The sequence below is a fragment of the Chelmon rostratus genome, chromosome 1 (genome assembly GCF_017976325.1).
Source record: "Chelmon rostratus isolate fCheRos1 chromosome 1, fCheRos1.pri, whole genome shotgun sequence".
Classification (NCBI taxonomy): Eukaryota; Metazoa; Chordata; class Actinopteri; order Chaetodontiformes; family Chaetodontidae; genus Chelmon; species Chelmon rostratus.
The window spans coordinates 28,118,432-28,139,832 of NC_055658.1; the positions used below are offsets into that span (position 1 = coordinate 28,118,432).

Below are 21,401 nucleotides of genomic sequence, written 5' to 3' on the forward strand. Positions count from 1 at the left end.
CACCCTCAGCGAGTGTCCTACAGCGAGCGCAGAAGAGCCGTCCTCAAGGTATCCTTCCTCCGAGCGGCCTGTCCTGTGCTGATGCCAGCCAGCTGCTCTGTGGAAAAGCCATTGGCTCAGCACATTGCTATCTTAACCCCTCCTTCCCATCTGAATCTCTCCTCCAGCCAACCTCGTTCCCTCTCTCTCTCTCTCTCTCTCTCTCTGTCCCTCTCTCCGGCCCTCCTCCCTCTGCCGAGCTGAGAGCACAGGGATAATCAGATTTCACATTTACACTCAACAAAATCATCCCCGGCGTAAGCGCTCGCTGTCACTGGTGTTGCATTATGCTAATGCACAGAGCGGACTCTCGCTTCAGGAGCATTAGGGGCAGTTAAAAATATCCTAACCGACTGATAGAAGTGAATGGCACAGCAGCGGGTGCAGATAAAGTTTCAAGTGTGTGTGTGTGTGTGTGTTAGTGATGTACTGCAGAGAGTGAACCGGTGACGTGCTGCTAGGCTCGCAGCTTAATGAGCATTTTCATTTTCAGCCCATTACGGTAATTGTTTAGTCTTTAAACTTGTGAAAAATGCTCAGATTTCCTGAGCCTGAGGGGATCTCGCAATTGTTTGATTTGTCTGATCAACAGTTCAAAACTCATATTCAATTTAAAAGTACATAAAGCTTTGAGGAGCTTGCCAGCAAATGTTCGGCATCCTTGCATGTTTACTGACTGTGAACCCCCTCAGACATGTTCCCAGACTCGAAACACTTTGCTCTGAATATTAATTCACCTGATGGGGTTTTTACAGAGACATACGTTCACAAATATCATTAGCTACTCCCAGATTATTAATATTAAATCTACTGCTTCTTCCTATTTAAAAATCCAGAATCTATGAATGGGGACCGTGGTGTGTGCTGAACTCAGATTTAAAGGTTCCCTGTGGAGCTTTTGACCTTGAGTCGCGCTGTGGAGCCGTTTGATTATGATCATGGTGCCACACGATTCCACTGATCAACATGTGGCGGTAACACAGCAAGATATGCTGCAATGCACCAGCAAAGGCAGCGAAGAAGAGGAGGATGACTGCATGCAGGTGAGCAGGGATGCTGGGTTTAAAACAGTCGTGGAGGAAATGCACTTAACACCTCGGAGGTGCAGTGAATGTAAAATAACCAAACTCCACAGGGCCTCTTTACAGCGAGCACAGAGCAGACGAACATGACAACAGATGTTTACGTTCATCCTTCTGCACAGCGAAGAAACAACATGCAGCAATAAGTTTAGCTGCAGAAGAGTTTCAACAACAGCTTACATATTGTTTTAAATCTGCATGTCCTGTGTTAAAGCAAACCTCCTCAGGTACAGTCAAGCAGTCGCCAGTAAAACTCCCAAAAAGAGGCTAAAATCTGACATTTGATCCAGCTGATATTGACTGAGGCCTCTTCAGAGACGCTGCTCTCCTGTGGCCAAACGCCACAGTGCAGCTTATACACTCTGATGTGCATTTCTAGCATCATGCGTTCCGCTTCTCCAGGAAATGAATGTTGGGTAGAAAGCAATGCTGGACACTTCCTGCAATCTGGTGACTTAAGAAACTATAAATCAGTTTATTGTAAATGACCCACTCAGAGGTTGACTTGCCAAAATTAGAAGACTTTGAAGAAAACACCTGCACAAACACACAGGAACGCTGAAATTAGCATCATTTAACAGCATCGTCATGTTCACTCCAGAGCATCGACGGAGGCCATTGAGCAGGTCCCAGGACAGATTGTCTCATAAAAAGATTTATTTTTTTCCAGCCCAAATTTACAAAGGCAAGTTACAGAGTATTGTATAAAAAAGAACCATGGTAATGTACACTTTACACAAACTCCTGAAGGGCGGGAGAAAGGAGAGGGCAAAGAGTTCTGAATTTTCTCACACAGAAAGAAAATGAAGACATTGTAAACATCCTTGCAAGCACCAGAACTGGTGCTCTTTTTTGGGGGGGAGGAGGGGGTGGGGGGTGGGGCGGGGGAGGGGTTTTGTGTGACAGTAGGTGGGTCAGGAAAAGACAAACGAGCAAGTGTCTCTGCATTTTCACAGAAGAATGTTCAACTAGGCACCAATTGAGACAACTGCTGGCCAATAAATATACTCTTCACCATGAAACAAATACAGTCCTGCAAAATACAAGAGCCAAGCACTTTCCAATATGTTGATAGCAAACATTACTTTTCTGGCTTTTCATACACTTTAGTATATATGGTTTTCACTGGGCTTTGCTTACTACTGAGATAACATTACTACTCTCAGAGAGAGAACAAATGCACTTGTCACAACCATTGTCTGATAAAACTATATGTACTGTATGCAGTCTGCTGGTACTAAAACCCACTGACTTTAATGACAACATCACAGCTGCCTAGATTACCCTTACAGATTAAGTACAAGTCAAACACCACCACATTCAGCTTATTCATGTCAGCCATTCTTCTTTAAAATGCGCAAAAAAGTCAAAAGAGATACCGTCTTGCAAACTTCCGTGGGACGAGAAACTGGCAACTTATTTACTGGGAATGTCCAAGAACCTCAAAATGAAAAGCTGCAGTTTCATAATCATAAGTAGTGTCTCAACAAACAGCCAGCGTCCAACATCGCAGCGCGTTAGACATGAGATCAACCGGTGGCTTACGGACTCGAACGCACACGGTATTAAATGAGGGGAAAAAAAAAAAACTACAACAATGGGATCATCAAGAGTGATTGTGAAACCAAAATCAATCAAATTTAATTTAACGACAACATGGTCAATATTCTACTCGTTGTTATGCTTCAGAGGAACGTGAAGACTGTTCACAACCCGCAACAGCGCTGTGAGGCATAAAACCTTTAACAGATCCCCATCCTGAGCCAATTTGTCATCTCTGAATGAACCACTGCAGCACTTCCAGCTCAGAGCAGAAAATGTGCTTTTCTCACACCCATAAACAGAAGCCCTCTGAAATCAATGCAAACAGCATATGGATAGAATTTCACTTACAACCCCTGAGGTATGAGAGAACTGTAATTTAAAGCCAAGAGGGTCCCTCTGGTAGAACAGGCCCTGTTGACAGTTGCTTAAAGTTAACAAGACTTGGTGGAATTTACAGAGCGGCACCACCCGTCGGAGATCCAAAGGAGAGCCTCGAGCGACGTGCTCCTTTTCAGCCGATTGGCCAACCTCAGTCGTGCGCATGATTCACTCGTTTTGCCATGTTAGCTTTTGCTCCGAGCTCTGCGCTGGCTCAACCTTCCTTTTCGTTCAAGCTCACTGTCTGCGTCCGATCGGTTCGTGTTTGTTCTGTGATAGTGAGAGCGGGAAGATGTTTTGGGTCATTTCATGCACTCATGTTTAATGTGCCAGTGGTCGCGCTTACGGCACAGGCAGCAACTGAACAAAGCAAACTGCTGTCTGAGGTAGCAGACTCTTTGGACTGATCCAAAGCTTGCCGCTGGTGAGAAAACCGAGCCAACCACTGTGTGTTATGGTGAAGCCACACGAGCAAGGGATGAAGCACCATGAGATGTTTTCACCAGAAATCTGACCGATTCGCTGTTTTGTTTTCAGTTAATCTGAGTGAATTATCCGTTTGAGTTGCCACTGAATTGCTGATAAGGATCTGAGATGTGGACAGCCATCCAGAGGTCTGGAACCAGTCTGAACTGCACACCGCATGCTGGGATGAATGGAGATGTGAACCGAGCCTGTGATGTGCTGATAAAGTAGAGGTCAAGTGAGTCAAATCAAACCAAAGCTGGGGCGAAGAGGAAGCACCGTGAGACGTTCAGGGACTCTGCAGCGTTAATGATCTGAGCACATAATGTTAAAACTCTGTGGAGACCAGAAGCTATTTAACAGTGACACTTCTTAAACAGTTGCGTGCTGGGATAAATATAAACATTTATGCACATAAAAGTAGGCTAAAAGTCTATATTACAGCAGAAAAACACATGAGTCAAGTGAAATTTCACATTGTTTACAGAAACAAACTTGACGAGCTGAACGAAGCACAATCTTACAGTAAAACACCAAAAACCGTCACAAGTGGCCGAACGCAGGGATGACAATGCCCCGTGAACTCATCGCTCGCTGATGTGGCTTCACCGTTTCGAGTGAGTGTAAAGACAGAGACCCTTTCACTGTGAGGCAAAACCGGACTAACACCAGCGTCAGACACATTCAAGGATGAACACAATGATATGGACTGAAGAGAGAAGAAAAAAAATAGAAAAGAAAAGAAACATGAATAGTGTTTATTCTCCATTGAGGTGTGTGCGGTCCCTTCGCGAAACATGACGACATCATCCCTGAAACAAGAACTGAGGGTTCATAGAGGATGGGAATCAACAATGACGATGGAAGATGAAAAAAAAAAAAAAACCTTCAGTCTCAGGCTCTTAAGTCTCTGATGAAAGCAGCTGTTGCCATATTCCCTCTCCCCACGAAATATAGCCAAACATTTGTCAAGTTAAGGATATACTGTTGTTTCACGGCATACAATAAGCCAAAGACAAAAGAGTTGAAATCATTTCAATATGATTCACTTTTTTTTTTCAGTCTTTAATTTAGTTTGACTCCCCTTTCCCATCAGCCACTCTACATCCCCTGCCAATTTCTTTCTGCGTGTGACAAAAAACAATGCAGTCAAAGAAAAAAACAAGAAAAAAGCTGTTCTGGCAGTCCAATAGTCTCTTTTTGCATTGTATTTGTTGACAGTGCAAAGACTAGATAATCAGCGGGTTGGTGTTTCCTCTGCGCGATGAGGCAGAGTGATGGCTTTGAACCTGGGTTATTATCAGTCTTGTTACAGTCCAAGGTCTGGAAAATTTGGGGTCATTTACGAGGGGAGGGGAAAAAAAACAACAACAAAAAAACGACAATCTGCCTCGCCTCGGGACAGAAGAACTAAAAATATAGATATAAACACCATTCAACTGATGTCTAAAAGGTAACACCCGGGAGATTTTCCTCTCATGTGAGCCAGTCACATGAATCTTTGCAGGGTTGAGGTGTGACGGTCAGGTTTCCCTGTGAGAGATACAAAGGAAAGACTGTTAGTAACAGCTGTGGTGGACATTTGTACTTCACTGGTTCAGATGGAACAACTGCACGTTTTCAAGAGCCAAATTTATTTGTTTGTAGATTCAGATTTTATTTTCAAAATATGTTCTTAAAAATATTTTTTATGCAAAATTGTTTTCTCCACTTCACCAACCAACATGTAATGCTGTTGACACATGAATGCATCAATATAGTAACACACAAGTACAATATATATAATAATGAAGAGCTCTGCATAATCAGTGCTTTTACTTTTGATGCTTTAAGTACATTTTGCTGATAATACTTTGCATTTTTACTTAAAACATTTGATGAGAGGAGTTTTACTTATAAGAAAACTTGCAACTTGCCTTAGTTTAAGCTTCAATCATTGGTTTTTATATTTGTATTGCCTTATTGTTGTAATTAAATCTTGCAGACTTATATTTATTACTGTTGTTTTTACTTTTAGTCTGTGCTGTTTTAATCTGTGAAATGTTTTTAGTGGTATGTCTAAAGGGTTTGAATACTCCTTCCGCCAGTTTATTAGTACATCTTGCTAATGTTGGACTGTTGTATTGGACTGCAATCATTTCAGCCAGGTGTACCTAATAAAGTGGCAACTGAAAGCACATGTATTGAATCGCTCAGCTGTAATTTGAAAGCCCTTCCACTAGATGTCAGTGCAGGCTGCTCTGGCTGAGCGCGTCTTGGCGGGCTCATTCCACATCTCTATTATCAACACTGTGATCCACTTGTCCTCAGAGGACCTACTTAGGATGGATGAGCTGAGGGGCTAAATGCTGCACTGCATATTGTACGAGATTGCAGCAGAGGAGTAAAGGCTTTGTTTGGCCGGGATTTGTTTTCTTTACGGGCTGCTGCCACTGAGTCTGCAACATAAATGCTGTACGGAAAGCGTAGAGCAGGGAGCTCTTTTCACTTCAAATAAATGAGAGACAAAGAAACATTGGGTTTTATTTTCACAGGACAATCTGTATCTGTGCCAGTACTCACAACTCATCAGGTAAATATTTTAAACTAGAAATACGCTCATTGTTTATGTGAAACACAACGTCTGCCACCTGCGTTTGTCAGGCTTGCAAACGCTGCTCGCAGTTCATCTATGTGTCTCATTAGGCTTGTGTGTTGTTTCACAGTCAGTCTTTTGCGTGTCTCTCCGACTAAGGGGGTCTTACCGTTCTCACCTCCGTGGTGGTGGGTAGAGGGAGGGGGTTGCTGCTTGTTGGCTGGCAACAATAGCTGATGAGGAGAGACCTACGGTGAGTTGGAAAATGTACGGCTATCAGTGATATTTCCTATTTAGGTTCTGAACTTAGATCGCTGATCTGCCATAATTTAACAGTCTGCATCTACTTACAGTAAGTATTCTGGGCTGTGGGCCTTTTTATATAAGTAACTGGCATGAAATCTGCTTTGCACGTATAGCACCTTATCAAGTATGTCAGAACAGTATAACGTTTAGTGAATCCGCTGTCGAGCAGCAGAGACTGGACTGCTGAGGACTGACTGACCTGTGGCGTAGGACAGGTCATATTGGCCTGAGAGCAGGGGGTAGCCCAGGTGGTGGTGAGAGGGCATGATGCGCTGGGAGGGGGAGGATCGCGGTCGGTCCATGTCTCTTTCTCTTTCCCTCTCGCGCTCCCTTTCCCGATCTCTGTCTCCACCAGCTCCTCTGTCCTGCTCCCTCTCCCTGTCATGGGGTGGCTTGTCACCTACTGTGGGGGATTTGCTCTTGTATTGGCTGGCGTGCTGATGCAGGATATCCAGGGCTTTGGAGTCCGTTGCTGTTTTGGTGACAGTAGGGCTAGCGCGAGATTTGTCGCTGCCTTCCTCGCCGCCGGCTATTTTACTGCCATATGGAGAAAATGGATAGCCTCCGGGTAGATAAGAACCTGAAAGTGATTAAGAAAATTGATGGTTCAAATTTAAGTTTATATGGAACGCAAATGTGACAACTGATGATTGATTATTCTCATTAATGCTCACATCAATCAAGCTTAACAGTCAACACAATTGATTTCAGGTCACCAACCAGTCAATTTTGACTTCTGGACAAAATGTCACATCATCTCCTCGATAGTGCTTCTATATCCAGTTACTGAGAGTTTAACAGTCTAGAACCGGCATATTTTCTCTACATGGGATCATTTTGATGTTGAAATGAAAACACACACTGTAAATAGTGCAATGTGGTTCACCACAATGGGCCCAACTGCAAACTATGGTGTTTTCATTTCATCTACAACGGAAAGGGGCTTGTCAGTAGTATGTAGTAGTAGTAGTAGTTGCCATATCTAGAGGTGAATCACCAGTTATGTTGGTGTGATACAACTCTACCCTTTATTTTGTTACACATTTACTACACACATGTACTATTTTCTCTGGTGTAAATATATCAGGCGTTTCAGGAATATGTGGATTAACACATATCCAGCCTCTCCCAGCACTTTTATAGAGGTTTGCCCTTATTCTGATCCCATAAATATTTCTTTAGAAAATAAATAAATCTTAAGAATGGTAGGACGCCTGCAATTTTTTCAAGTATATTCAGTCTCCGACATATAATAGGCCTTTTCAGAATAGGTCAAACAAAATTAATCCTTGATTGACTTGACCTATCTAACTTATTTTCAGATTCCTCCTATGCTGTGTTTTCCCCTAATAACCTCCACCAAACCATTATTTCATGCTGCTTCACAATTTTCAAATATTACCGCAATTTCCAGCGAAACGGCCCAAAAATTGCTGCAAATTACAACCGAGTTTTCATGCAGAAAATTCAGTCAGTTCTGAATGAAATTATCACAAAAACACCCTGAGGTCCTGCTGAGACTGGTATAAGGCAGTTCTGATAGACAATCTAAAGCAGCATTAACAAATCCTTAGAGCCACTTTGTTTTCATACCTGGGTAATTCTGCATCATGACTGAGGGCATGCCCCTGTATCCAGGGTGGTTGGGGTCATAGCCTTGTCCATAGGGGTAACCATGCATGTAGGGCATGTAGCCTTGGTGCTGTGCTAGTGGTGATGAGAACTGCATGTGGGGATTAGAACGAGAGTCTTTGCTCATGGCCCGGTGGTCCTCAGAGGTGATTCTGGGATCACTGCCCTCTTTGCCGTCCTCCTTGGGCCCACTTTGACTGTCCTTGGGCCTGGGCCTGTCTTCCTTTAATTTACGATCGCGTTCCCGTTCTCTGTCCCTTTCATCTTTCCATCGAGGTTGTTGTTGCTGGTGTTCGTCTTCTGCCTGCGGCTTCTGGCTCTCAGGGTACTGCTGAAGGCGAGAAAGATGGTTAAAGTCAGCACAGAACAGCATCTACACATTGATATAACTCTTAAACATTCTCACAGCCGATTGAAAAGCATATATTTAACCTGTAGGACTAGTATTTACCTGTCTGTACCACATGGCCTGCTCCATCCCTGCCTGACCTCTGGACTCCAGTACTTGCTTAGAGTCTTCCTTTCCATGGTGGCCCCCATCAGTCAGCTTCATCTTCAGCCCCTCAGCTTGCTGGGACTTTGGGTCCTCCCCCTTTATGCTTCCCAGCGATTTGGAAGAGGGCTCAGAGGGCGAGTCCCTAGATTTGCTTGGGGGCTGCGGTGTTTTCCCAAGATCTGACTGACTTGGGGCTTTGGAGAGGCTTGGTGGCATTGGGCTCTTTTGTTTCCACTCCTCCTTCATGGAGGCCTCTCGTTCTTTTATGGCTACATCTGACTTCTTCTCAGCAGCACGATGCTGCTCAGCCATCTGTCGCTGCCGCTCCTCGTATTGTTGCCGGTAGGCTGGGTTGGTGTTCATCAAGTGGTTATGGTAGGCTTGATCAGGATGGTACGCATATGGCGGGACATAAGCATACTGGTTGTAGTAAAGAGGTTGCATGTACATGTTGGATCGCTGTTGGATGACTGAGGGTTGCTGTTGCTGTTGCTGCTGCTGGCCAGGAACACTGCTGTCAGGTTTGCGGTCTTCATGCATGTCAACCTTGACTTTTTCCTCACCTTGGTCCTGGTCATCATCCTTTTTGATCTTAACCTGACCTTCAGCCACTGGCGTGCCGGGATTGGGCCCGCCAGGACTGGGGTTGACATAATTGGGTGAGTAGTAAGTCTCATAGCCGTGATAGTATGGGGAATCTTTGCTGGGTGTCTGGTTTGGAAAGAGCGCTTTTTTGACACTTTCCCTGATGGCTTGGTCCTCTGTCCTGACTTTAACACCTTCTAGTTTCCCTTCGCCATCCTCACCAGCATCTGAAATGTCTGAATATGCTGGACTATTGGTTTTGACTGAAGAGTTGTCGGCACCATTCTGGTTCACCACGTGAAGTGGCGTGAGAGGCTGTGGCATTCCAGTGCCATCTATCCGACTAGCTACACCAATGGATGGGCTAGGGGCATTGTCAGAAAAGCTGTAAATCTTGTCAGCCTCAGCCTTGATACTGGCCAAGCGACTCTGATGTGGATCTGAGGAGCCATTGAGGAGTCCTTCCCCCTTATTTCCTTGATCAGAAAGTTCAGAGTATGGAAGCTTTCCTTCCTCCAGTTTTCCTCCCTTTCCCGGAGGCTTGGGGCTGTCAGCCTCCTTCCCGCCATCTTTTTTCTTCTTGTCCTTCTTCTTCTTGTCTTTGGAGCTATTTGAGGCAGGATCTCCAATGGCAGGAGGTTTGGGCTGTGTGCCTTTCATTTGGGGGCTTTTGGGGATTCCTTGTATCATTGGGGTAAGCCCCGGGGAAGAATTTGGGTTTCCTGGAGGAAAAGAATACATCTGCTGGGTTGCTGTAGAGCCAGGGCCAATGGGCCGTGGTGACTTCATGTTTTTCTGGGAGAGTTTATCAGCCTTGGTCCCAGTGTTACCCTTTTTGGACTTGTCTGATCCTCTCTTATCATCTATACCATCGTTACTGGCCTCATCAGTGAGGCATAGCCCATCTTCACACCCGTCTGCCTGCGTACCCACCAGTTCCGGATCAGTCTCAGCAATTTTCTTTTTACTCTGCTTTGAACCAAACTTGCCAGGAGACGGGGAAGGACTCTGAGCATCAAAATTCCTGCCTTTTGGAGTAACTGATCTTGCAGGAGACAAGCATCCTTTCTGAGAGATAGAGGCTCCATTACAGTTCCCTGGTTCAGGGTGGAGAGTTGAGTCCTCTCCATATTCACTGTCTCCATCTAAGTCCAGCTTTATGTCATCATCATTGTGGGCACGGGCTTGGTGGTACTTCAGACCATTGATGTGCTTGTACTTTTTGTTGCAGTTAGGGTGTGGGCAGTCAATAAGAACTGGAGAGGGGCAGCTGCGGTCGAGGGGAGGTGGAAGTGGCTCAGTCTTAATAGAAGGGATAGGTAGACCTGTTGATCCTGCACCTCCGCTGTTGGAGTTTGTCCGCATGCGTTTGTTGCCTTTGGTGTCCTCTGAGCTGGAATTGGGTTCCATGTCTGAGGCTGGTTTGGTCTTGCGTTTTCCGGCTGAGGAGGGACTGGCTTTGATGTCCTCTGTGTTGCTGTTGGGTGGGGTGCGGCGCTCTGATGGCGTCTGGCTGCCCCTCCGGCCCTTGCTGTTAGACGCAGCACGCGTCTTGTTGTTGGCGGTGCCCTTGTTGTCTGATGAGTTGCTGTTCTCGTTGATAGGGGTGTTGCTATTCGGTCTCATTCGCTTACCTCGACCGCGGCCATTCCTCATCTCCAGATCACTTGTAGGGGATTCGCAAAACCTGCAGCAGTGTCAACAACCATGGATAAGAATTAGTGATGCCACAGTATCAGTTGTTGATTTCAATACAACTCCATGTTTTAGTTAAGACGCATGGTACAATGGAAAATTAGCTACTCATTATTTTCTTTAAATTAACCTGGCTGTAACGATTGAATAATACTATGCCAATAACTATTTTGCCCAATAGACTCAACAGACGTTCAACACGAAATTACAATAAATCTCTACTAACTGACCTTAACAAGTACAGAAGTAAGTATTTAACCTCATTACTATCACCAGCCTAAATCTACGTAAGCACACAAATGCCTGGAGTGTAGTGCAATGGAGATCCCCTGTGTGCAACCAAGATGTAAGAAGTGATCTTATATTAGATAAACCTGTATCTGGAAGGTCCACGTGTTTCACAGCCACTGAGCAAACCCCAGCAACCCTCATTGCCAGCTAAGTAACGCACTGACCAAAACAACTGATGGTCAAGGTAAACAGAAAAGGCCTTTATACTTATGGTTTTTAAGACCTCATCATTTAGCTCCATTCAAGACATATGTACACGGTTTTAGGCTACTTCCATGCCTGGCCATACCCTTTCTAAAGAACGTTTAAGTGTTCAATGGGAATCTCCTATACATGGTTGTTTATTATAGTGGTATGCCAGTCACAACAATAATACCAACGATGAGACTACAACAGGGTTTGAGTGTATTTGAGTTCTGAACTCATAATAAACAATGACAATGATATCAAAATATGTACACCATTGTCCTGCCCCTGTCCTCTCATAACATACCCATTTGATATTTTGTGCACTATCAGTGAGTAAGCTCTTTAAACAAAGCCACATGTCTTTCCAAATGAAGGACACGTAAACATCATTTGAAAAGACGGCAGTGAACACTCTGGCTGCTTTGTAATCAAAACATATAGTCATTCAAATACTTAAAATAGCAGTTTGGCCTTATCTCTCCATAACAGTAATGTAATTATCTTTCTGCACAGCAGTGAAGGTTAGCAATCTGTGACAAAGAGAGACACCGGGCTGGTATGACTCACAGCTTCCTCTACAAGTCTCTCCAAACAATTTCAACCCCAGCAGGGGATGTGAATACATCCGTAGTCTGACAGTGGTAGAGGAATTTAGACTCATTACAAGCCCAAGTTTATATTCAGTCCGTTGAAAGCTTTCTGAATTATTCATGGTGTGTCCCTAATGTAGTCGTGCTGCAAACCGTAAGACTATCTTGGTGCAAATACAGCCCAGCAAACCTCACTTACTGAACATTACTGTTCTGTGATACATTAGTGTGATACAGCCTGTCCTTGTTTTCCATTAGCACTGCTTTAATCTTGATTTTTTTTATATTGCACTTAACCATGCATTTCAAATTTAGATTTATATTTACATTTAGATACAGTGCAGGTGTTCTAAATCAAAGCAAGTGCTTGTAGCAGCATTTTGCACAACTTGTGTATTTTGCATAACAAAGGCAAATACCCAGAAATTACAAACACCTTAAGCTACCGCCCACATAACACTGATCTAAGAAATTGCAGCCTTTGTGATAGAGAATGTTATACAATGTTGAGGAAAAGCTATTACTCCAATAATTGGATTCTGCAATCTGGCTTGTTAGAGTAGCTTTCTATTTCCACAGCTACCTCCTGGGACATCAGCCGTTTGCCAATGAATCCTGTTTCCCCAGACAGGAGATAAAGACTAACATGGACTTGAATGTCCAGCTGCACTCAGGCGAGTTGGTGCATTAGGCCATATATCCTTGAGCTGATGCTACTACAGCAGATTCATATCACACAGAATATGAAAAGGTTAAGAGACCAAGCGCAGCTTAGATAGAGAGAGCGCATCAATGATTCATGGCAATCATGAATTCTTTTCTACCTTGACATTTAAAACTACCACGTGTGACAGCATATTCTTTGTACAGTGTGCATACTGTGTAAAATCAGTGCATGTAGCTTTAGTTTTAACAACACGAAACAAGTGAGGGACCATTAATAGAGCAAGGGCAGATCAGGTGATGCGTATGTAAATATCTATACGCCACCCTGCTTTCTCCAGCTGAAACAAAAACAATGCTCCTTACCTGGGAGGAGCCCAGTCATGTCGCGTACAGTCCAACAGGGTGCCCACATATGTCTTGTTTCTCCAGGTAACATTGACCACCAGCATGCCTGTGACACAAGAAATCAAAGAGGTCATTTATTACGCGTTAACTCCAACAGCGAGTCAGATTAAAAAAAAAAAAAAAGCAACAGAGAATGTTTCATATATAACCGTCTGCACGATGTGAGCAAAACGTCCATCATGGCTGCTGCATCAATGTGTTGATCTTTGCTAAAGGGTGTCACATGCAAGACAATTATACATGTCAGAGATCATTTTTTTAATCTTCTTCACACAGTAAAGCCAAAGGGACAAGACTGACTGATACCTTCAAAATGACTTGGGACAGACTCAACTGCAGTCAGTGCTGTAGAACCTATATAAGACAGTGGCAGAAGGTCTCACTGAGAGTGATATCACTGAGGTTCCTGGGGAATACTCGCTGAACACCATTTAAATAAGCCTTCTCACAGTACAGACGATTTCCCTAAAGGAGAATTATTTGGAGGCAATTTTTTTTTTCCCAGTCCTCTATCTCACTTTGCAGCCCTGAAACGTACTACCTTAGGGAGAATATGGATCTACCAATACAACAGCTTTTTAAAAACAAGCAACAAGATCCTGGATTAAACCAATTCAGCGTGAACGGTTCAGTTTGACAGACTGCAACTGAGTGTGCAAGAGAAGCTCCTTGACTTCTCCGGTATTGCTGCAATCTGTCACACTTAGAAGCTTCTGTGTTGCCATTTGGCTAGTGTGAAGTTGGTAGCACTTAGTGTGAGCTACACAGTCCGACCTGCGCCGAGCGTAATAACCTGACCTCACATTTAAAATCTAAAATTAGTTCCAGAAGATCGCACAACTCTATGTGTATGCATTTCCTTCAGAAACCAAATACTGTTCATCTGGCAACAGCTTGTCATCAAAATGTCAGAATCAAGTATGCAGATTTGCACAAAATTACTAAAGTAAAAAAACATGTTCCACTTTGGACAGTTAACTGCAGTAAATACAATTTATGCGAATGCAAAAGCCAGCACAGAGCGGCTGCTGTTGAAGGACATTTTAAATGGACAGCACTGTAGAGGCAGATGAATGACAATTTGCAGCTTTTGCCTGTAAATTCAAACGTAAATCATCAACCAAACAGCTTCAGAGGATTAGGAGCAACCACCGTGCACAAAAACATTTTGAATTTATTGCCCCCACCATCCCCCTCACTCCCTGGTGGTGACCTCAGCTTGCCACTTCAGCACTGCAGAGAAACTGGAGGCTGCAGCGAGCTAACTTATCTAATGGCACAGGAATGCTGGCTGGCAGCTTCCGTCCCTCCGAGCATTTTATTAGCTTAGGAAACCTCTCTTGCTCACCCCATTTTCCCTCTCTCCTTCACCCTCACCCTCATTTCCTCTTTTCAATGGTATAACCATCCCCGGCTTACAATCTTTTTCCCTCCCACACACAAGTCACAGTTCAGACCTCATTTTTCTCTCGCTGCCTCTGGCATAAAACAGCGAGTGTATAAGGCATTTATATATGTTTACAGGAACCTGCTGACACTTGGCCACAAGTCTCTTCCTTCACTGTATGGCCTGAAAACACGAGAGCTTGGTCAAGGCTAGATCCAACTGCAAATGTCGTTTATGTGTGTGCAGGGTAGGGGAGACGTTCTCCAGTTCAGATTTCTGTCACGTTAAAAGAACACAGACCTTTTCTGAAACGCCTTTAACAGCCCGCCCCCCTAAGCTCTCCAAACACTCCAACACAAAATGGCTCTGGCAGCTGGTTGTGGCAGGATGTAAATCAAGACAGGGCAAATGAATGAGTAGCCTTTCATGATGTGCAGGATATAGTCTTCCCCGCTTTCTCCAGCAAGGGGTTTAGAAATTATACCATGAGCTGTTACAAGTCTTTAATCATTTTATTTTAAATTAGGGGCTTTATGTTAGACTGTCTCCTCACTTCAGTAGCTGCGACAATGGATGAGCATGGATGGAATTTTAGTATTACTGCTGAGATAAGCTATAAGATAACCTGCTGAGAGTAGCTTTGTATTTAGCAGACAGACAGAAGAGTGGTTCTCATGCCACTCTTGGCAAGAATGCAATTAACATATTGCACAAAACTTTAAGAATCCTATTTTTCATGCTTACTTGTAACCAACTAGAAATGAACCCTGAATTTTATTCCAAGACTTCTGGACAAACAGTAGCCCATGCATCTAAACTGGTATTTCAACCCCAGTCGACACTTATGCAGCCTTGGCCCATCTTGAAGCCACAGCTGTTAATTTAGCACATCAAGATTTTCGGATTTCCTGTAATTCTTCCCACAGATTTACTCAAACTCAGTCAAGCTGAACGAGGAGTATCTCAAAAACCATCTTCGAGCCACTGCGGAGGTTTTCTTTAAACATGACTCAGATTTGACCTTCGGCTCAGTTATCAAGGACTTTCAGTATCTTGTTCTGAAGAAATTCCACGGTGTATTAAGCCATGCGATATGGATCGCTGTCCTGTTGGAACACAGATCTGAATTCACCCACATTTCCCTCGACTACAACTCTCAGGCTTGCCGGTGAAAAGCAGCCCACAGCGTAGGGTTGCAAACACTTTGCTTCATGCATGGAAAAATGGACGACAGGTGACAAATCAATCAATCTTACTGAGAAACTCGCTGTTGAATCTCTAAATACACTGTTGATTGATCGGACAGAAATACTTAACTTGTTATCAGAAGCAAAAGGTGAGTAAAAACCTCAACCATCAAGTACCCTATAACTAATGCATGGATAGGGCAGCCATAGGAAAAACGCGTTCAACAACGGCTACTGCTAATGGACATTCACCATCTGACATTACTAACAAATATGCTGCAGAAAATCCTGTAAAACTTTTCATTACAGACCAAAATCTTAACTTTCACTACACTATCAGTTTCTTTGCTTCAGTCTCAAAATCTTTTTGTAGCCTTGTTGTAGACTCTGTGCTAACTGCCATGTGCTTTTTCCTTAGATTGGCATCCTTCTGGCCACCCTCCCAAGTTGAAGCCAAGGAACTCTGTCATCCCGTCAGAGTGGTCTTTGGCTTCTGGGTCACCTCAGATCTCTCTGCCTCTGCAGTACTTTCTGTGAATGCTAATAAAGTAGTTATGTGGGACATCTCAAGGAAATTCAAAGAAATCCGGATGCATCTCAACTCAAATGGGAATGGTGCTAAAAAAGCAAGGCATGGTTACTAACTCAAAAATGCTGCAGCGCTTCATGTTTAATTAAATTGTTTTAAAAGGGCACGCAGAATTAATGCTGTTCGAGGCTTTCAGTGTGTCTGCGCTTAACTAAAACTGAAAATGACAGACCAAGTTATCACGTCATATTCCTCATCTCATGCGCAAGTGACACCTAAGAAGATGCATCAGAGCCTGGATTATTCCAGCTAGTAGAAATGATGACAAGATAAGATGATAAGATACTTGAAAATCATTTTCCATCATTATTGCAATGCTGTCATTTCTGCCAGATTTTTTCCTTAAATCGAACTGATTATTTTGTAGAGATAATTATTATTTCTGAGTGAAGGGGAACAATCAGTTCTACCCTACGGCATATAAAATTAGATGGATTTTATCAAAAATGTACGTTGTTCAGATGACAGTTTCTCCTCATTAAGCATCTTAATAAGTATTGCTGTGCAGATACTGACATATTAAACAATGAACTGATGTGATGATTGCACATCCAGATCGCCAAGCCTGAGTACCAAGAAGTCTCTTTAAATACAGCAGATTTTTAAGACATTTTTTCAACTACAGAGGGGCGGCTTGGAAGGAAACATAGATATAATGGTTGGAAAGCTAACCAGTAACATCTGTTGGTTAAACCATGAATGCACTACAGGGAAACAGCAGGTCTGAGATCAGTGTTCTTTACCATCATTGTTGCTGAACATCTTTTGTGGGGGAAACCATCACTTCTTTTCTGGGAGTGGTGGTTAAAGATGATGGGATGCTTTCAGATTATTTTTAATAACTACTAATAACATCACTAAATCTAGTAAAAACTTGCTTCTCAAATGTTCCTATGCAGAATTTACTTTTAACATAATTTACAACACATTGTTTTGACTGCACTACTTAATAAAGTCTCTTGACACGGGCATCTGAATTCATAGAATATCTTGGCAATATCCCAAAATTATGCTCAAGGGTATTCAAAAAGATTAAGTTTCTCTGCTGAAAGCTGAAAGCCATCTGAATTATCTGTACACTTTCATCCCAGGAATAATTTTCAAGCTGTCGGGACAAAGATGTCAACGGCGAGTCTGTCTAAACACGGAAAGCCCTTGACAAAACAACCCAAACAAATTTCCCCGTGGCAGAAAGCAAATGACACAAGAAACTGAGATGACTTTCCATGCATGATGATTTGTTTACACACGGCGAGTTACATATCAGTGCCCGTGTGAGCCATGATCTCCGTCTATACTGACTAGATTTGTTTCTGGGCAAGAAACAGACTGATTTGGAGCAAACCCAGCTCCCACCCCCTCCCCTTGTGTCGGCCTTATTAGGGTCACTCATGACAGCTGAGTGAAGCCCACATCACTGAGAGGAATAGGCCTGCAATTTTACCACTCGCTCCCTTTCAATGCCATCGAACAAATGGCAGCCCTCCTTGTGCACCAACCTCCACCGTGTACTTGTAAAGGATTACTTGAACAAGAGGGTAATGTAAGGGGACAAATTAAGTCAGGAGTAGGTCGTCGACTGCATGGGTGACTGCCCCCTCCGGCCCTCCAACTCCCCTCTTCCCTCCTTAACACATTTCATTAGGTTGCAGTGGGAGCAAAATATCAGGTCCTCTGCTGCTGGTGAGGGCCGTGGGTTCACTGGCTGACCTCTGCTCTGCTTCAACTCAACAGGAATTCAGTGGGGTTAATGGCATTTTCACTGACTGACCTTGTCAAAATGCCTTTGTTATCTTTGAAAATGGGAGATCACTCGTGTGTAATGACTGGGTGTGACATTATAGGACTGCTCTCGCAAATATCAAATTAAAGGTTTGTATTCGTCTTTACGAGCTTTCTGATTAAAACAACACAGGTCTTGATTGAATAATAATAATAGTTATGTGAGCAATTACCAGCACTTGCAATCATCACCTTTTGCACAGTCAGATACTAAAGCAATTATTGACAGATTTTACAGCCCTCTTTGTATCCTAGAAGAAAACAGCTCTTTTCTCAGCTCCATTTTCTCTGCACTCAGAGTACCACTCATCAAGGTTGCATGTAGACATGAAAGTGAGAACAATGAGAAAAATAGTGTCAGTATTCATTACGGAGGGAAGATAAAAGATAGCCGGGTGCTGCCACGAGCAATAACTGTAACATTGATAAATGAACCGTTTGAGCATTCAAGTGTCTGAGCATGTTTCCAACAGTCCATTTTAAGAGTGTTTCTGCACTCGTGGTGCATAAAATGAAGCCGAGCTTGTCCGGTTATGTCAGTGTCAGAATACAAAGACCTAAGACTGACCTTTTCTTAAGTCCTAGGCTGACAGGAATTTAGGACGAAATGCATGAGTCACTTACAGCGCTGGAATGCTGGTTATACAGTGAAATGCATCACTTTTAATTGTGTGTTAATTTTGAAGTAATAGTGAAAGATCCATTGTTAAGCTGAAATGATTTGTAGCATCAACTGAGTAGCTCATATAACATTAATCAGCACCTATCTTAATAATCATTTGAGCATTTTTTAAGTAAAAATCTGCCATTTCCAATTTGCTATATGACTGTAAATGAAGCGTTTTTGAGTTTTGGACTGTTTTTGTTTTTGAACATGTCACACAGTCTGCCACCAGCAGTCAGTTTCAGTTGAACACTGAACAGCACTTGTTGTTGTTGCATCCTCCATTTTGTCAGATATGAGAGCAACAAAAACTCACAAGAATCCTTTAACGACTCCTCAGATGCCCTTGATGATCTGTAGGCAATCTACTACTATAACAGCTATGTATGAGCAGGTTTAGTTTTTCCATGATCAGTTTCTTGCTAACCAAACTAGCCATTACACTAGTGGCTAATATGTTGTTAATTGAACAGTCTAAGCAGCTGTTTATTACTGTTGGGCTGTTTACTCTTTCTACCTTTGCTCTTATTGTTGTGAAAGCTACGTGTGTGCCTACTTGATTAATTACCGTGTTGTACTCCCTGTGGTGACTTAATGTTGATCTTCCTGGTGTGAGGAATAACTCATACCTCCGTAAATCTACTTTCCTTTTTACTGTCCTTCATTTCGATCATACTTTAAAATCTCTATCATGAATTTGTTGTTTTCGCAGTTTCACAATTGCTTCCAGAAAAAGACTTTTCGACTGCTTGTCATCAACACTGTAAGTGTATTTGGCTTGCTGCATAGCTGTGCACCCACATGCACGGCAAGGCAGAAATGAGAAACTGCAGTTGCTGTAGAATAAAATAAAAATATTTTGTATGTTGCAGCCCTTTCAAAAAGAAAAGACAAACATAACATAAAAAAATTCCACATCCACGTAATAAGTAAAGGTTTGCCAATGATCAGCAAATGAGACAAGCGTATGGTTGATGATTATATTCTGAGTTTCTGAGCGTTCAAGTGAGCCGTATCTGAAAGTTCAGGCTGCGCTGCGGTTCACACGAGGTAAAAGTGCGAAGTCACTCTCACTGACAAGAATAACAGCCTATGAGAAGGTCAGTTCCCTCATACCGCTGAGAGGCAAAGGTAGGCAGCATTAGTATGCCCTCCACATCGTCGCAGCATTTTCAGCCGTGTGCAGCACTTTCTCCCTCCTCAAAAAAAAAAAATCTGTACATGTTTGCTCCAACAGCTCTAGTAGGTCACAAAACATGTAGAACAAATGTAGCAGCCAAAAAACCCCCCAACTATTTGACATCTCTACCAACTTCATGAGCATTTATTGCTGTAAATAACTTGTAGTGAGGCAAGGAGCTGTTTCCTCAAATGTCATCTGGGTAAACACACAATCTCTCCGTTAAAACAAACCCTCTGGTGTTTCCCCTTAAACGAGATGGTGCTGAGATTAAGAGACAGGTCTGCCAAAGGCGCATTACTCAAGCTCTCGCTGACGTGTACATAGCAAACATGATATCTTATGACAACCACTGGCAAAGCCTACAATTCCACCAGGCATGTGAATTATGTTTCGAGACCATTTAAGTGCTTGAAAAAATGCAGTTGTCGGCCAGTATGAACAGGAATCAATTCCCTCTTAAGAGATTTGGGTTCGCTCAGGCGCCATCTTGGTAACACCACCCGGGGAAAAAATTTGTGACTAACAAGGCAAGCCTCCTCCCTCGAAGAATGGTGGTTCATCTGTATCTAAATTTCCTTGCAGAGTCGTATTTCAACCACATATTGAGGAAGAGTGGTGAATTCTTTACATGGGAGTGCGTTTGCCTGGAAATTGCTCACTTCCACTCTTGCGTAGTTAACGGTGATGAGGGTGAAGATTGGCCGGGTAGGCTGGAAAGTAAACACGGCTGAGGATCTGAAAATCTACAGAATGCAGGCTAGAGAAGGAAAAATGTGCATCGCTTGTTTTTTTTCTCTTCAACGCGTCCTGTTAACTGAAGTTGGTGTGTTGGTGATTGATTCCTCACTCCTTCTTCTTCTTGCTCATTGGCCTGGCAGAGGGCTACAGGCCTCCTGAGAGAGCTCGCTCTTATTTCAAGGACAGTTTCTATGGTGAGTTCACAGAGAGCAGCCAGTGCTCGCCTTTGTAAAAAACATTTCAATGAGGCCACTGACAGGTGGTCTTCAAAAGAGCAAGGAAGCATAGCTGGCAAGTGAGCTCCAGAGCCAAGTGCTCCTTTCATACAACATTCCCCTTCTCAACTCACTGACAGGGCTGCAGGAAGAGGAAAGAAAGACATCTCTCAAATGTTTATCCAGGAATATGTTTCACACTGACCCCTCTTCTATTCAGATGTCAAACAGCTTTTAACTCCTGTGCTAAAGCCGGTGCTACAATGATGTAATGTGTGCTGCATAAATAATCCATGAGACAAACATTTTATCACAAACAGGCTGTATTATTTATCTATTAGGGAGCTTAAGAAGCTGTGGGACCTGCTTTGGGAAAAGACTGTTGTGCACTGGAGGGTCGGTGTGTGTGTGTGAGGCTGGAGGGGAAGGGGTGGGGGGGGGGCTCACTGGCACTTTAGAGCTGCAGTGTTTGGCCAAAGGGGCCCCCTCTGTGTTCCCTCTACCCTGGAGCAGGAGCCAAGGCATTCTGGGCTGCGTTTCAAGAGCAATAAACTTCTCCAGCATTTTAGAGATGACATTTGGAGGTATCAGCATGCTAAGCCTGGGAGGGGTTGGCCCATCGCTCTGCTGACACGACCCTGGGAGCTGCCACTGCCTCGTCTGCGCTGAGGGGATTTGTGTCAGTGCCGGGCCTTAAAATACCACAGCTCTGCCCCC

The 21,401-nt window shown here is 43.4% G+C and overlaps 1 protein-coding gene across 4 annotated transcripts in view; it reads right to left on the bottom strand.

Moving 5' to 3' along the window:
- Nucleotides 1–1,731: 1,731 nt before the first annotated feature.
- Nucleotides 1,732–21,401, bottom strand: part of LOC121607166 (zinc finger protein 609-like) — a 73,511-nt gene continuing 53,841 nt past the window's right edge. For 2 of the 4 annotated variants that reach the window (XM_041937873.1, XM_041937865.1), the window contains exons 4-9: nt 12,898–12,985; nt 8,474–10,790; nt 7,984–8,353; nt 6,590–6,970; nt 6,254–6,332; nt 1,732–5,042 (exon numbers count right to left, since the gene is read on the bottom strand). In XM_041937873.1, the coding sequence (XP_041793807.1) occupies nt 6,259–6,332; nt 6,590–6,970; nt 7,984–8,353; nt 8,474–10,790; nt 12,898–12,985 (3,230 nt within the window). In that variant the 3' untranslated portion in view covers nt 1,732–5,042; nt 6,254–6,258. The remainder of the gene's footprint in view (nt 5,043–6,253; nt 6,333–6,589; nt 6,971–7,983; nt 8,354–8,473; nt 10,791–12,897; nt 12,986–21,401) is intronic. The other 2 variants (XM_041937882.1, XM_041937890.1) reach the window with 2 other exon arrangements.